A 15,862-nucleotide genomic window follows, 5' to 3' on the forward strand; every position below is an offset into this window, starting at 1 on the left:
CAAAAGTGCAAAAAGAAAAGAATTTACCCAGTTGACCCAAAAGGAGAATATGAGTGTTACTGAATACACAGCTGAGTTTGATCGATTGGCAAGATTGGCCTCTGGAATTGTGCCAACCAATTTCAATAAGAAAGAAAAATACCTGGATGGATTGAATTCAAAGATGAGACATGATCTTATGATTACCACTGGTGACAACACCATCTATGCTGATATGGTGGGAAAAGCACTGTGAGCTGAGGGCGCAATGGAGTGCACTAAGGAGTCTTGAGGTACTCAGGTTGTTAGTGGGGCTCCTACTCCTCCTACCTCTGGTTATGGTAGGGGTGGTAGTGGCTCAATCACTGATCAGAAACGAAAGGCACTAACTGCACCCGGTGGCCCAAGTCAGAATAAGAGATTCCGAGGGAACTAGGGATGAGGCAACCGTCAGGGTAGTTCTGAAACCCGATACACTTACCCCAAATGCCCCAATTGTAAAAGGCATCCTCTGGGTGAGTGTAGAGGGCAAGGGTGTTTCCAGTGTGAGTTGCCAGTGTTGGAAATTATTTTACCAGGATCTAGATTTACTAACAAGTATGTTTCAGTAACATCCTAATATGAATTTCTAAAACAATGAAATAAACACATAAGGGTTTAAGAAAACCTTACATTGATTGCAGCGGAATATAATGACTCCTTCCGTTTAGATCTCTAGCCCTTGATTCCTTTCTGTAGCAGAGCATTATCAAGATCTGAACCTGGATCTCTTTCTATCCTTCTTGTTGATTGGATTCTTCACAGTCTTACATACTATGATTGAGGACTAAATTGATGTGTGTGGGCACTTACTCAATCACTAATGGCTGAATATTATTTGGTAAAGAAAGACTAAGTGTTTCAAATTGAAGAAGAACGAAGAGGTCTCATCAAAAGGTAGGTTATTAGCTTTGGAGGCATTAGTTTTGATGAAGAGACCATAGCTATCCTTTTATACTATCTTCAATAGGGTTAGGGTTGAATTATTATGGATCAAAAAAGAATAAAATATTGGGCAAAAATAACTTGTTGGCCGTACACTTCAAAGGGCCAATCTCTAGTTACAATTTTTCCACTTTATTTCAACAACTTATTCTTCTTTTCAATAATACCATATTTTCCAATTCAAACCTATAAATGCCAAAACTATTTATTTAATAATTAAAATAATTATCAAATAAAATTGTCATTTATAATATTTATTAATTAGACTCCATAAAGTCTCTTAATTAACAAATAAACCCCAAAACACTATTTCTTCACAATCAAGCCATAACATAGTGAAAAATTCATAAACTAGACATAGTCTAATTTTAGAATTATAATTGATTAATTAAAATCAATTAACTGAGTCTTACAAGCAGTTTGTCTCAACTAGTATGAGGACCATGGGCCTATATAACCGAGCTTCCAATAAGCAGATCTAGAATTTACCAAGTAAATTCACTAACTTATTAATTCCTCATTGCATCCACCATAGAACTTGGAATTGCACTCTCAGTTACATAGAACGCTCTATATGTTCTACGATATAGATACGCTATTAATTATCCATGATTATAATCCCAATAATCAATGATCCTCTATAGATGATCTACATTGCATAGGGATAAAATTACCGTTACACCCTTTCAATGTATTTATCCTTAAAACACTTGGCCACCTATAAATGATATTTTAGTGAAATAATATAATCACTAAAATGAGATCTCAATCATTTATCTCTATTCATCCTAGCTCGAAGGAAATCATCGTTTCACTTCTAAATACCTATAGAAGTTATAGATTCCATATCTATGTTTAGCGCTTCCACTCAATTGTACTATCGTGTTCCCAAAATGTACGTATCACCCTGACCAAAAAGTAGGCTTAACTAACAAATCAAAGAACATGAATAACACTCTTGAGAGCGAACCTAATCATGTCACGATTAAGATCATTTGATCTAGGATCAACTAGGTGATATTGAATTGAATAGATATTACGGTAAATTTATCATATCTAATCAAAGTTCAATATCGGTCCCTTCCAATGTATACTCCATACATCTGATACTGGTAAACTTTGCCAATGCCCTGGAAAGGACATAACACTTATTCAAGGTGTAAGTATAGCTATCGCTGATTATCATGCCAGTCTAAATCCAGTGAACTAACAAATCAGGGAATTAAACTTTTTGAACATATAATCATGATTATATTCCACTGTGTTGACAACACTATAATCATGAACAAAAACATATGTTTTGGACTTAATAGAATTTATACATTAAATATAATCATAAAATAAATCATGTGAACCATGCAACATAAAATGATTTCTGATCTTTATTAATTAGTAAATATTATTATATTGAAATGGGTTTTATTTAGGGCACAAAACCCAACAGCAGGATATTACAAACGAGACTGTCCACAACTTAAGAAAGAAGAACAGAAAACTACTGCAAAACTCGCTCCAGCAAGGGTGTTTGCTCTAACTCAGGCAGATGCATAGGCTAGCCCCTCAGTTGTAACAGGTCAGCTCTCAGTCAACAACTCTTACTTCTCTATATTGTTTGACTCTGGGGCCACTCACTCGCAAAATCTGCATCACTACGGATGAACATTTAAGATATTTAAACTCCAGTAAGCATTGATAAATAATTAATAACAAAAAATTAGTGAATGTATATACCTCTAGCAAACTAAAATCCGATCAACTCTAAATTATTCAGAACCTTGAAAATTAGTTCACAACCTACAATATAATAAAATACAACAAAATTAAAAATTTAATTATTTAACTACTTACTAGTTATAAAAAAAAAAATAACTAGTTACTAGTTAGTAAATTATATACATAAATTATTAAAAAAAAAAACATACATATATAATAAATTATATCTCAAACTAATAAAATTTTAAAAACTTTATTTTAAACTAATTAAATCTCTCCTATCTCACTCACATTCACAATATATATATACAATACTTAGAATATATACAATACAATTACAATATTTTCATAAATAAAATACACAATATATGTACACACAATACAAAATATTTATATACACAAATATTTAATAAAACAAAATACATACATATATATTATGTATTAAGGTTTAAATTTTACTTAATAAGCGCAATGCGACAATCAATTGCGACAAAAGTCCGACCACCACGCATATATAAAACAACATAATTTTAATAATATGGAAAAATCAAAAAAAAAATTACAAAACAAAAAATAAAGCAATGTACATTACTAAAATGAGTAGAAATCATATTTATACCTTGATGGACGTTGACATTCAATGTTTTCTCCACTAAAATTGGTGGCCGGAGTTATAACAACCACTTTGTTTCCATGGCTTCGGTTTATAGTGAAAAAAGATATATAAAAAAAAAAAAAAAAAAACGTAACTTTTTGGGTGTATAGGTTTAGGTATCGAAAATATAAGATTTAAAAATAAAATTAGCTTAAATAGTGTAAAAATATTGGAGATATATGATTTTTGGAAGGTGGTTGGCGAGGGTTTTTTTCGTGAATTATGGTGGTTGCTGGTTGTTGTATTTTCATGTTGAGGAAGAAGATTGAACAAAGTTTATTTATATAATCCTATGGCATGGGTTATTTGAAAACAACCAATGCCATATGGTAAAAACCAAACATGTATTTCAATATGATATGGCATCGGTTATTTTTAAATAACTGATACCATAGAGGGCTCTTCATAACACTATCAAAATCTGATTCTAAAACTGTCTCTAAATAGTATTAACAAATGATATAGTTACGCTTTTAATTGTCAATTTTAAACTAAGCAGGTATGTTTACACTTTTTAACTTCACTTTTTATAAAAAAAAAAAAAAAAGATGGAAAAAACAGTCTCTAAAATCTTTTTTTGCAGTAGTGACACTAAATAAATAAAAATTAAAAAAAATATATTATAAATTTTTAAACAATGCATTTTTATGTTACGGCTTAATATTTGTTTTTAATTATTTTCATTAGTAAATTACTTAACATGAATCATAATTAATAATATACTAGGTGAATGTACGTGCCGAGCCACGTATTGCTAGTTTTATTTAAGATTTTGGTCTTTTTAAGATTTTGAATGTATTTTATTTTTAAAGATTACAAATTTTTTGTTTGAAAAAATTAAATATTTATATTTGAAATATTATTTAATAATGTATTAAAAATAATATTAGTGTAATTATAAAATTGTAAATAAATTTATTATTGGAGTAGTAGATTATTCTATTTAGTTTTTTTTTTAACATAGCATTGTAATGTAAGTTTATATCTATAAATATTCTGTAAAGTGTTAATATTATATGAACATCTCCATTTATAAAGCTAAAAAGTGGGTCAATGACAGAAGTGGTATATTTGCAATCACACAAAGATAGATATGTTTGTTAGAGAGATATGTGGCTAAGATGATTTTTTTAATTTAAAAAGAGATTATTAATATTTAAAAGATTGTTTAATTTTTTGGGTTTAATTATTGGGTTTATTTGTTAACGGGAGATAAAACTAATTGTTAAATTTAACAGAATATTCTTTTATTTTTAAGTATATTCTGTTAAACCAAGAATTGCCGTTAGATATCTTTATATATTAAAAGTGTCTATCTAACGGCATTTCTTGGTTTAACATTCTTGGTTTAACAGAATATACTTAAAAATAAAAGAATATTCTGTTAAATTTAACGATTAGGTTTAATCTCCCGTTAAAAAATAAACTCAATAATTAAACCCAAAAAATTAAACAATCTTTTAAATAAACAATCTTTTAAATATTAATAATCTCTTTTTAAATTAAAAAAATCATCTTAGCCGGCTTAGAGATTTTTGTGCTTACCTTATATGTTTGTGCTTATTTACCTTATATGTTTGTGCTTATTTTTAGTTTTATTTTTAATTTTACCACCAAGAGGAGAAGGTTGAAAAATATTAGAATATGAAAATATTATTGGTGCTTATTAGTAATTTGCAAAGAATGTGAAAGTCTATAAATATATAGTTGTGTAGCTGTTATTAGATATGAAATGAGATAATAGAACTTTTTTCAATTAGAAGATTAATGTACATTTTACTATTAATAACATACATTATTATAACACAACTATGTTTTACTTACTAAATATACTGACACATATTTTATTTTTATAAAACAAATCGTTCAAATAATTATACTATTTTAATTATTAATTAAAATAAAAAACTAAAATACTAAATAAAACTAATACTACTTGGCTTGGCACGTACGTAACAATCACTAGTATTAAAGATACGTATTCAAACAAACCATAAGATTAGAAAGATACATCCAAAAGTTTAATATATATTATGCTAAGAGAAATTTAACAAAACAAGCAAATGAAAACGATTCGAGTTCCGAGTTGTGACTTCCCCTCGCCACTTTGCAGGTGCCTTTGAAGGCTGGTACTGGTACGAACACAGTGGTGCCAAGGGTCTGGAAACAGAGATCTGCTGAAAATGAATGTCCATGATGCGGTTGATGTCGACAAGTATTCGGTCGAGATGAGTGGGGTGGTGCTGTGTGCTTATTTCTTGATCACGTAACATCCCTGCCAAAGCCCTCTTCGGCCGAGCTTATGTTTAGAGTGATTGCTTGAATTCAATTTTAGCTATCAAGAGGTATCGTGACTTCTGTAGAGGATATTGTTGTTGGGGAATATCCAACATCTTATGATTTTTTGTCAAATTGGCTCATGTTATTTTGTTTACCGTGAAGGTAATAGAGTCGCCTGCAAAACTTAGTCTACAGGATTGTAATAGATAATTGTATTGCTCATCTTGTAACATTGATTATGGCTAATAAAAATTCCATTTTAACATGAAAAGAAAAAAACGATTCCAGCCGGTCTCGCAGCTGTCAAATTACAAATAAACTATATTGATAATAGAGAAGCAAATAAATAAATTACCTATGAACCAATATATATAAATCAAAACGTAGTAATATTATATTATTTGAGAGCACACCACGAATTACAAGCTCCATCGTTTACATTTTCCCTACATTGCTTATTCTTATAATAGTCTTTTAATTTCTTATTCTTTTTTTAAAAAAAAAAATGGCTAGAAAAATCAAAATAAACACTAGATTAATATTGGATTTAACCAAGTTGGTTGGTTAAGGCCAAAACATTGCTGCAAAGTTGACTAAATTTGGTATTGGCTTGTGTCAAAGGAGAGCTTCCTTTGAACCCACTCTGACACGAGTCACCATCGGTCATGGAAGCCGAGACCCAAGTCTTAACGTCGTCATAGTGTTTGGCATCAATAGCTTTGAGCGAGTCACCGAGTTCCTCATTGGCGCTATCATAATTATCGCTGCAATCCTTCAAGGCCGCTATGACACTCTTATCGGTAGCGGTTTTGAGTAGGCTAGTGATCTGGGCTTGGGTGTTTTTGGCACTCGAAGCCGCTGCTTGGAGGGCGATTTTGGCTAAACCACCGAGAGTGGCACTACCACTACTAGGGTCTGCTCGCAGTGTCTTCTCACAAAGATCTTTGTACAAAGCTTTGCTACATGCATTAGAGATCAAGTCTCCTTGAACATGAGGGATTTGGCTCAGACCAATGGAGACAAGGGTCACAAAGCAAAAAATCGAAATGGTGTTCATTTTTTTTTTTTTTTGGTTTAGATTATAGAACCAGAAAATAAAAGCAAATATCTTTGTTTTAATTTTTTCACTTCTATCGTGAGAATATGATGGAATAATGTTGTAAAGATTAGTGTTTATATAGAGAGATTTTTGGGTTTAGACCATAAAGATATGGGAGCTGTGTTTCTTTTTTCCTTCTTTAGTCAATAGTGGATCATGGAAAATATACCCAATTTTTGGTGAAAGGAAATTTCTCCATTTGGGTGGTGTTTATTACTCTGTCTGTCAACCCAAAAAGGAAACTTCACTATTTAGGTAGTGTTTATTACTCTCTCTTGAAGGGGATTACTTCTTCATCTTTAGCACCCTAATTTAGATTCCTGAATTTTAATATATGTCAAATTATATTTCTTAAACTTTTTAAATCATTAAAAATTCGGCTTAAACTATTGAGATTGTTGGATTTAAGAATTTTTGTCCAATTTTACTAAAGAAAGTCTGACGTGAATAAAAATTTTAAAAACACAATTTGATACGTGTTAAAATTTATAAGTCGTGATTTGGTAGATATCAATGTTTAAGGGCACAACTTAGTATATGGATAATCACCACATTGACAAATTGAATAAAATTAGACAGGTCTTTAAATCTAACAATTTCAATAGTTCATGAGAATTATTAACGGCCTAAAAGATTCAGGATGTATGATTTAGTAAATGTCAATATTAAGAAGATAAAAATCCTAATTAGCTTTGAAATAATATACCCAAGGCCAAAAGGGAATAAACATACACTCCCTCCAATATATTTGCTCTATATGTGAGACAAAGAAGAAAAGAAAATGCTAAGGGATAGTCAAAGAAGAAAAGAAAATGCTAAGGACACTCAAACACTATAAAGGTGACCGCTATTGATGTATTTTAATATTAAATTTCACACAATTTACTTAATAAATTATATAAAACATTGTTAAGCTAACTATTTATAATACGATACACTGATATAATATTTGACACGTTAAGATACCTTATATCAATACTTGAACAAAAAAATATATGATTTGAGATAGAAAAATTCCATTTGTGCAGTGATATATTTTTGCTCAAATAGATATCTGATAATTAATTATTTTGTTACCAAAATGAGAATGTTACTCATTAACTGTATAGTACGTTATAATTACTATTTTTTTCTTCAAAAAAATATAGATTTATAAATGGAAGATTTGATTAAAGGAAATTGAAAAAAAATAATTAAAAAAAAAAAAAAATGATATTAAGATGGTCTTTTTTGAAAAATATGATACCATTCTTTAAATAGCCCATTTGAAGATTTTCTTCTCTAATTAGAACATTTACACTCTGTTCTCTACAATTCTATACCAAATCCAATCTTCTTAGTTTAAGGACCAAAATGACAACATAGGGACTGAAAAGTTCTAGGACCAATAAGGTAATTAACACAACAAAAGTTACTATATCTTTATTTACAGATTCCATCGGTAGATTACATGATTCACCGCACAAAAGTTAAAGAAGAATTGGGAAAAAAAATCCTTACTAAATACAAATAAAAACTTTCGAATTCTTTGAAATGGCATGTTATTTACTTTCGAAAAAAAAATAAAATAACATGTTATTTTATAACTATTAGCTGTAACCTATATGAGTTTTCATACTACTATTCAATGGTTACAATTTTAATATAAGCATGATGGGTACAGTTTTTTTTACTGTAATAACAGGTTATCAATAAGTAAAAATTTATTTTTTAGAATTAATTAATTATATTAAATTTTTAATTTAAATACTTAATAAGATTTTTTTAATAATTAATATTTAAAATAAATAAAATTTATACCCCTAAACTATTACCATATTAAATTTTTACCCCATAAACTTTACATATTGTTATTAAATCCCCTAAAGTTTTCACAATAATAAAAATTCATCTTTCTGTTAAAGATTAATTTTTTTTTTAAGTAGTTGTTATGATTGTTAATTTTAAGGTGATGTGTCATTTATTAATAGATTTGTATTTCTATCCACCAATTAAAAGGAATTTATAGTATATTTAATTTTAATTTAATTATTAATTATTTTTATCTTTTCTTATGAAAGGAATTGTATTAGTCTGGTGGCGTTTGGTTGGAGGTAATGAAATGGAATGGAATGGAAAGGAAATAATTTTCATTCCATTCATTTGTTTGGTTGCATTTTAAAGTATTGGAATGACATTCCAATGGAATGCTCTTTCCACCATTTTGGTGGAATGGCTATTCCATTTTAAAAAGGAAGGAATGACCATTCCAATGTAACAAGAAAAAAAAATTAATTATTTTTTTATCAATTTTTTTATCCATTTTAAATTTTATTCCATTTCATTCCTATTCTCATTCCCATTCCCATTCCTATTCCTATATTTTCATTCCTCCCAACCAAACGCTATGTAAACAAAAAAGAGAAAAAAATTAAGAGTAAGAAAAAGTAAGTGATTTTGGGGGGAAGCGGTGATTAGGGCTTTTTTGGGTTTTTTTTTTTTTTGTCGAAGGAAAGGAAGTTGATAACGGCGAAGAAGAAGACCAATTTAAAAATTATTAACTTTGCTTTTTTTTTTTCTTCAAAAAAAATTTTTGCCTTTTTTTCTTTCTTTTTTTTTTCTTTCTTTTTTTCATAAACCAATAGCTTTTTTTATTGTGTCTTAAAATCTACCTCAGATATTATATGTTTTTATAATAAGAAAATGTCATTTTTAGTGCTGATATCGTTTTTAGTTTTTACCTAAACTAATTTTTTGTTCAATTTGATATTTTGGTAGTAATGATTAATCTATTATCATTTTAAAAAAATTTATTATATCATTGTTAATTGATTAATTTGAGAATACTCATTTGTGAATATAAAATTTTTGTTTGTTTCGTTCAATATCTCATACCAAAAAAATATTCTTAAAAAAAAAAAATCCTCCAAATACGAATGAACAGCAGAAAAGACAAAGAAGATAGAGGTTGAAATGTTTTTCTTAGATATAACATTAATACATTAAAGATTTGTTTTTTCAAATTACAAAAATAAATTGATAATTATAATTAATTTAATTTTTAAATAAAATTAATCTTAATTATAATTTTATAAGAAAATAAAATATCTAATTAGGTCCTTTATTATTTATTTTTATTTAATTTTAAATTAATCGTAATAATTCAATAATAATCCAATGATTAAAACTAAATGTAACCATTATGATTACATATTTGATGTAACTATTAAAGCCTTCTCCATATATATATATATATATATATATATATATATATACTAGGTAGGAGTTACGTGCCGAGTCACGTAAAGATTAGTTTTAGGTAAAGTTTAGTTATTTTTTTTTATTCCTTCTTATTTAGATTGTATGTAAAGGTATGATCATACGAATAATTTATTTTATCAAATTAATATTTGTGCTATTATAATTGGTTGGTAAAATATAATTAGGTATATATAAATCATAATAAATTAATACGTATTATTTACTTTTAGAAAATTGGGTATATGAAATACTTGCATACACTACTCCATGTAAATCCATAAATAACAAGTCAAGAGAAAGAAAAACAAGCTCAGCAGCAAGAAAAGTCTCAACACTAAATAAAATAAAATTACTGTAAAAAAAAAAAAAAAAAAAAAAAAAAGGTAACTTCTTCCTAATCTTCCATTGGTTCAACTGCTTGAATGGTGAACTGATTGTACTTTGAAGTCATTGTTCGGTTTGCATCTACGTACAACTGAATTCTCCATTTTTTGGCTGATAATTGCTTCGTAGTTTTTTGGACAAACAACTTATGTTTCTGTAAAAAAAAATGATTAGTTATAAGTTTTAATGTATTTCTATGTACGAAAATGTATAAATTTTACATATTTATTTTTTTATAGTTACCTCGTCCGAATATGATCTTAATTGAACTGCAGTACATGAGAATATGTTTTCTGCAACATCACCGAACATCACAGCATCTAGCAACTCTGTACCATCGTCGAGTTGTACATATGTCCTTGCACTAATAATTTATACAGAATATGTAACGGTTAGTATGAATATGCAAGAAGTTCAAATATTAATTTACTTATAATGTGCTTACCGTGGTGTAGGAAGACATCTTTTTCCGCATTTTGGATTTTCACAATCTGTTTCTTCGTTGTCGTTGTAGAACATAAGTTTCTTATTACAAAAATCACACGACATGTAATAAAAATCTTGGTTGATATTTTTTAATATGATTTCAGCTTCAATCCAATAATATGCTTTCTGCAAACAAAAAAAAAAAAACTACATATGTAATAGAATTCAATATTATATTAAGTACAAAAAAATCAATGATTTTTAATTAATTTTTTGTGTATATTAATTACAAAAAAAATCAATGATTTTTAATTAATTCAATATTATTAAACTCTTAAAACACATAAAACAAATAAATTTATAATAAAATGAGAGCAATGACAATCGAATATATAAATTTATTTTTCTTGTTCTAGGCTGTTAAATATAATAACCACTAACAAGTAATGTGAAATATGATCAAAATCTCTGCCAAAGAAACAACGGAATATATATGTCGCAATCATAAATATATTACTAAGCAATAATAGTACATTATTGGTGATGTCTCAAGATAGTAATTAGTAATTACTAAGCAATATATATTATACATTTGAAAGTGTTAAGTATTACTATATATTTTCTTTTTACCTGAGTTGATTTTAATTGCTTTACCAAATCGGTAACTTCGTTGTTCTTAACATATTCTCGGCACGTAACCATAGAGTATAGTTTACTGAGCTATATATATAGTGGACATACATATAAATATCAGGTGATATTTCGTATAAAACTGCTTCCTTAAAATAAATATCATGTGATATTTTAAATTATATTAAAATAAATTATAAAAATACAATATAATTATATTAAAATATCACCAGATATTTCATCTAAATAATATAATTTGTTTTATTTTAAACAAATTTATATTTATTTAATACAAAAAATATATATTTAATTCAAATTCATATTTAAACAAAAACAGAAAAACAGAAAAATCTATATCTTGTTACATAATGTTGTTTCCTGAGAAATCTATATCTACTATCAAACTATCAAACCACGTATATTATAATTGGACAATGACAATTTAAAACCCAGCAAATCCCTTTACAAAATTCTGGGTAAGAAGTGCCAATGACTTTTCCCTTCTATTTTCTGCCAAAAACAAAAACTGTACTTAGTATAAGGAAAAAAATTACAAGTAAAACCCAAACTAAATGCAGTAATTGGCAATATCTATCAATCTTTGATTCAACTCATATGAATCTACGGGTGAAATATATTAATTAATCCTTTAGACATGACTAATAGTACATAGCCAATTTCCAACCAGCTTATTCAAAAGTGTAAAATATTGTGTAGTAATATACAAAATATAGCTTCATCAATAAAAATGAAAAGCATATGTATGTATAAAATTAAAATTACGGAATTACCAACTATTGTTAATGTCTTGTTAGTTAAAACATAATTAGTGTACTTAATCAAATATCTACATTAACATTTAAAACATAGATGTATGTATTTATATTTTTATTTTGAGTAAATAGCAGCATAAGTACTTAAAATTTCAATTTTTTAAGTGACATAAACTCAATATTTATTTGTAGCGACATAAGTAATGTTAATAAAACTGTAACTTTTCTTTAAGTTCGTCAATCAAAACTTTACTATTGTCTTAAACAAGAAGCACAAATTATAAATCATTGAATTTAGACAGAAACATATAGTATTAGTAACTTCTAATATTCTTTTAATAATATCAAAACAAAGTCTATATTGCCAAAACTAAAAGAAAATTACAATTTACAAACATGGTATACTTATGCCTCTAAAAATAAATAGAGTTTGTGCTGCTTATAAATTTAAAACTTTGAGTATTTATGCTGCCATTTAACATTTTATTTTTTTATTATAAAATGAACGGTTCTAGTATATAACATAGATAATATTTCCTTTACATAATTTGTAAAACTGAAATAGTTGCTGAGATATACAAAATAATAGTATGGTAAATAGCATTACCTGGTTTAGAAGAAGCTGAGGATTTGAGATTTAAACTGGGGTTTAATTTGTCAGGTTGACTTTCAGTACGAGTGTCAGAAATTCTCTCATCATCTTCTTCATCATCAGACACCTGATACAGAGAATATTAAGCCCAAATCAAAATTCGACTAATAAAAACTTAGTAAATGGATATACAGTGTTGTCAATCCTAAAACAATTGATACTTACTTTTGAATCATCGTTGCCATCAAATGAACTGAAATTCTCCTTCAAACCCTCATCCTATCGTAACCAAAGGAGCAAAAAATCAGTCCCAAAAGTTTTTGTTAGACTAATTTTACACTTCAAACAAGTTGAACTCACGTAGTTACCTTAAGTTCCTTTAGAGCCTTGGGTATAGCCTCAAACCCTTTCCATGTATATTGATTCTTAGCCTTCCTTGCCAGAACCTATAATTAAATTAAACAAATAATAAAGCTTAGACCTTCACACAAAACAAGAACCACCAAGGAAAAATAAAATGAGAAATCCAATATTTGGTGTATCAGAAAAATAAATAACCCTTTTAAGTTCAGAATTGACCACTGAATATAGGTCAATTTGTACCAATCCAATTTACTCTACTTATTTCAAGGAAAATATTGAGAAAAACAAGAAACAATTCATCATCAAACTGTTTTCAAAGCATGAACCCATTATAAAGCCCTAATCATAGTCCATTACAGCTATATTAACTCTGTTTGGTTGCTAAGAAAATACATATTTTCCTGGAAAACCAAAGACAGCCTTGAACTCAAAAATATATTTATACAAAAACATATATGTATGTGTGTTGGAGCTCTTACACTTCCAAAACGGGCCATAACTCGATGAAGAAAAGGTGGAGCCTCCTAAACTTCAATAAACCTCAATCTGAACAGAGTAACCAATAATAAAAACACGATAAGGATCAATAGGGCAACAATACTACAAGAAATTCAACAAAATAACAAAATCACAACACAGAACTCTACAAAAATAAATTGAAAATCATTTCGTACATAAATTGGTACAATACAATCCTAATTAAAACGAATTCATTACTGTTTTCAAAATACTTTGTTTTGAAACTGAGATGATGATGGAGGTTGAGGAAGGCATTACCGATGGCGTTGAGAGAAAGGAAAACAGATCACAACCTCCCAAATCAAAACCAAAACCCACAACCCAATAAGACACTTCGCTTTTGTATTATTCGACAAACTTACGATCCAAAACAGATCACAACCGCCCAAAAACCCTAATCCCCAAATCATCAAAACACATCAATTGGATCCAAAACATGAAGCACTATTCAACACAAACAAAATAGATTACACTAACCCCAAATCCGACAATCCAATCACCACATCGAAGATCGCTTTCTGGGTTCACAAGATCACTGGTCCTTCTTCCAAAGACCCATATCCAATATCTAATCAACCAAGTAAAAATTGGAATGATTATTGAGTATCCAGGAATTTGAATGGCCATCGGAATGATTATGCGTGAGAAACCTTTGAAAGATTTTCCATAAGAGAATGGTGTACTCCAGCTGCGTGAGAGAGAAAATGCGGGAGTCAGAATTCGCTCAAAAAATGCGGAACCGCAATCCAATCTTAATCGTATTCCTTAGTCTGTGTGTCATACTCATCTTTGTTGGCGCCTCCTCTGATGAACCCGAGCTGGGGTCGGCTCGTGTTGTTTTTCAGGTTTTTATTCTTGATTCAATTCAATGTATGCATGTAACTCATTGGCTATTTTCTCAAAAATTATATTAATGGGGTTTGTAGACAGAATACGGTGATATAGAGAAAACGTGGACGATACGATTAATTGGGAGTGAGAAAACGTGGACGATTTTTTTTGGGGTTAAATTTAACAGAATAGGATTGCCGTTACATAGGCACTTTTAATATATAAAGATATACTAGCAAAAACTACGTGCGAGGCACGTAGACTAAATTTTATACTAGTTTTTTTTTTATGTTATTTGAAAGTGATACAATTAAAAATTAAAAAAATATATATTGTTAGTTATTATGTGAGATTATTCTTATGTGTATCTAAATATTATAGTTTATAATGTTGTCAACTAAAAGTGAATACCGAATGCAATATATTAGTGTTTAAGAAAGTTTGATGATTTAAATATGTTCTTAAGTTAATCCAAAAATAAATTAAAAATTGATGTTCCAATACTTAAAGAAATATTATTTAAATGGGTGTAAGATAAAAAGAAAATTAAAAATCAATCTCTAAATTGTTGATAATTGAAGATAGCGTTTGTCTAACAATTATAGATAAGAAAACTAATGATAGTTATTGGTAGATTTCAATCTTCATTTGCTTCGATAGAGACAATAGTGTAATTTTTGTATTTTGCACTTTTCATTCTAGCCGGGTCCGCATATATCTGGATTGTCCATTTTTTTTTTGTTGATAAATTGAATATGGTAGTGTCGACAAAAAGTGAAAACCATATTTAACAAAAAGTGATAGTATTCTATAACAAAATACTATTAAATTATTTGAATTTAAATTATTTTAAAATACTATATTTTATTAAAATGAAACTCTATACGATTAAAATTTCATATTTATCTTTATTCAAAAAGAAAAAAAAATTGATAAAAAAAAGAAGAAAAAAAAATGAAAAGTTTCTATTATTATCTACACTGCCTTCTAGATGTGAATAATGGTTTCTTCTTTCTTCCATATTCTTCTTTATTTTTTGTATATTGTGTTTGCAGCATATATGTAAATTATTACGTAACTTTTGCTCCTAGAAACTAATGCATATGCCGAGCACTTAGAATCATTTGTTAGCTGTTAACTTTGTTGGGTTTTTTTTGCCATTGATGCTTGATTTTGTGAACTTTGATAAAAGTCACGCTTCTTTTTTATTATTATTATTACTTATATACAGTATTTTGTTATTAAGTTGTGAAGAAGAAAAAAGAGAAGTGCGGATTGGAATATTATGTGTGATCCCATGGGAATGTCCAAATTGTAATAGGAAAAGGAATACAATAAATAATTAAAGAAAACCCAATCGTAGATGTACAATAGCAAAAACCCAATCGTATTTT

General features: G+C 28.2%; 2 protein-coding genes across 6 annotated transcripts; both read right to left on the minus strand.

The window, feature by feature from the left end:
* Nucleotides 1-5,939: 5,939 nt before the first annotated feature.
* Nucleotides 5,940-7,117, minus strand: LOC115720328 (pectinesterase inhibitor 6-like). The gene has a single exon (XM_030649481.2). It carries the CDS (start codon nt 6,666-6,668, stop codon nt 6,159-6,161), a length of 510 nt encoding a protein of 169 aa, XP_030505341.1. The 5' UTR covers nt 6,669-7,117; the 3' UTR covers nt 5,940-6,158.
* A 3,072-nt stretch (nt 7,118-10,189) lies between these two features.
* LOC133035094 (E2F transcription factor-like E2FE) lies at nt 10,190-14,550 on the minus strand. Of its 5 annotated transcripts, XM_061110792.1 has the most exons (10): nt 14,421-14,542; nt 14,115-14,325; nt 13,598-13,664; nt 13,124-13,201; nt 12,981-13,034; nt 12,771-12,882; nt 11,391-11,900; nt 10,780-10,946; nt 10,578-10,698; nt 10,190-10,488 (listed from the first exon to the last, which is right to left on the minus strand). In XM_061110792.1, exons 3-7 carry the CDS (start codon nt 13,613-13,615, stop codon nt 11,833-11,835), a joined length of 330 nt encoding a protein of 109 aa, XP_060966775.1. In that variant the 5' UTR covers nt 13,616-13,664; nt 14,115-14,325; nt 14,421-14,542; the 3' UTR covers nt 10,190-10,488; nt 10,578-10,698; nt 10,780-10,946; nt 11,391-11,832. The 5 variants fall into 5 exon arrangements, with proteins under 5 accessions (XP_060966775.1, XP_060966776.1, XP_060966777.1 ...); XM_061110793.1 differs by having other exon boundaries at nt 14,115-14,550; XM_061110794.1 differs by lacking the exons at nt 14,115-14,325; nt 14,421-14,542 and adding an exon at nt 13,896-14,098.
* Between the last annotated feature and the right edge of the window lie 1,312 nt (nt 14,551-15,862).

This window comes from Cannabis sativa, chromosome 2 (genome assembly GCF_029168945.1).
Source record: "Cannabis sativa cultivar Pink pepper isolate KNU-18-1 chromosome 2, ASM2916894v1, whole genome shotgun sequence".
Taxonomy (NCBI): Eukaryota; Viridiplantae; Streptophyta; class Magnoliopsida; order Rosales; family Cannabaceae; genus Cannabis; species Cannabis sativa.

Coding starts and splice junctions, on each gene's coding strand:
- LOC115720328 (XM_030649481.2), bottom strand. CDS start 6,668: ATGAACACCATTTCGATTTTTTGCTTTGTGACCCTTGTCTCCATTGGT.
- LOC133035094 (XM_061110791.1), bottom strand. CDS start 11,462: ATGGTTACGTGCCGAGAATATGTTAAGAACAACGAAGTTACCGATTTG. Junction 10,947..11,390: donor AGCAATTAAAATCAACTCAG/GTAAAAAGAAAA, acceptor TTTTGTTTGCAG/AAAGCATATTATTGGATTGA. Junction 10,699..10,779: donor AGATGTCTTCCTACACCACG/GTAAGCACATTA, acceptor ATAAATTATTAG/TGCAAGGACATATGTACAAC.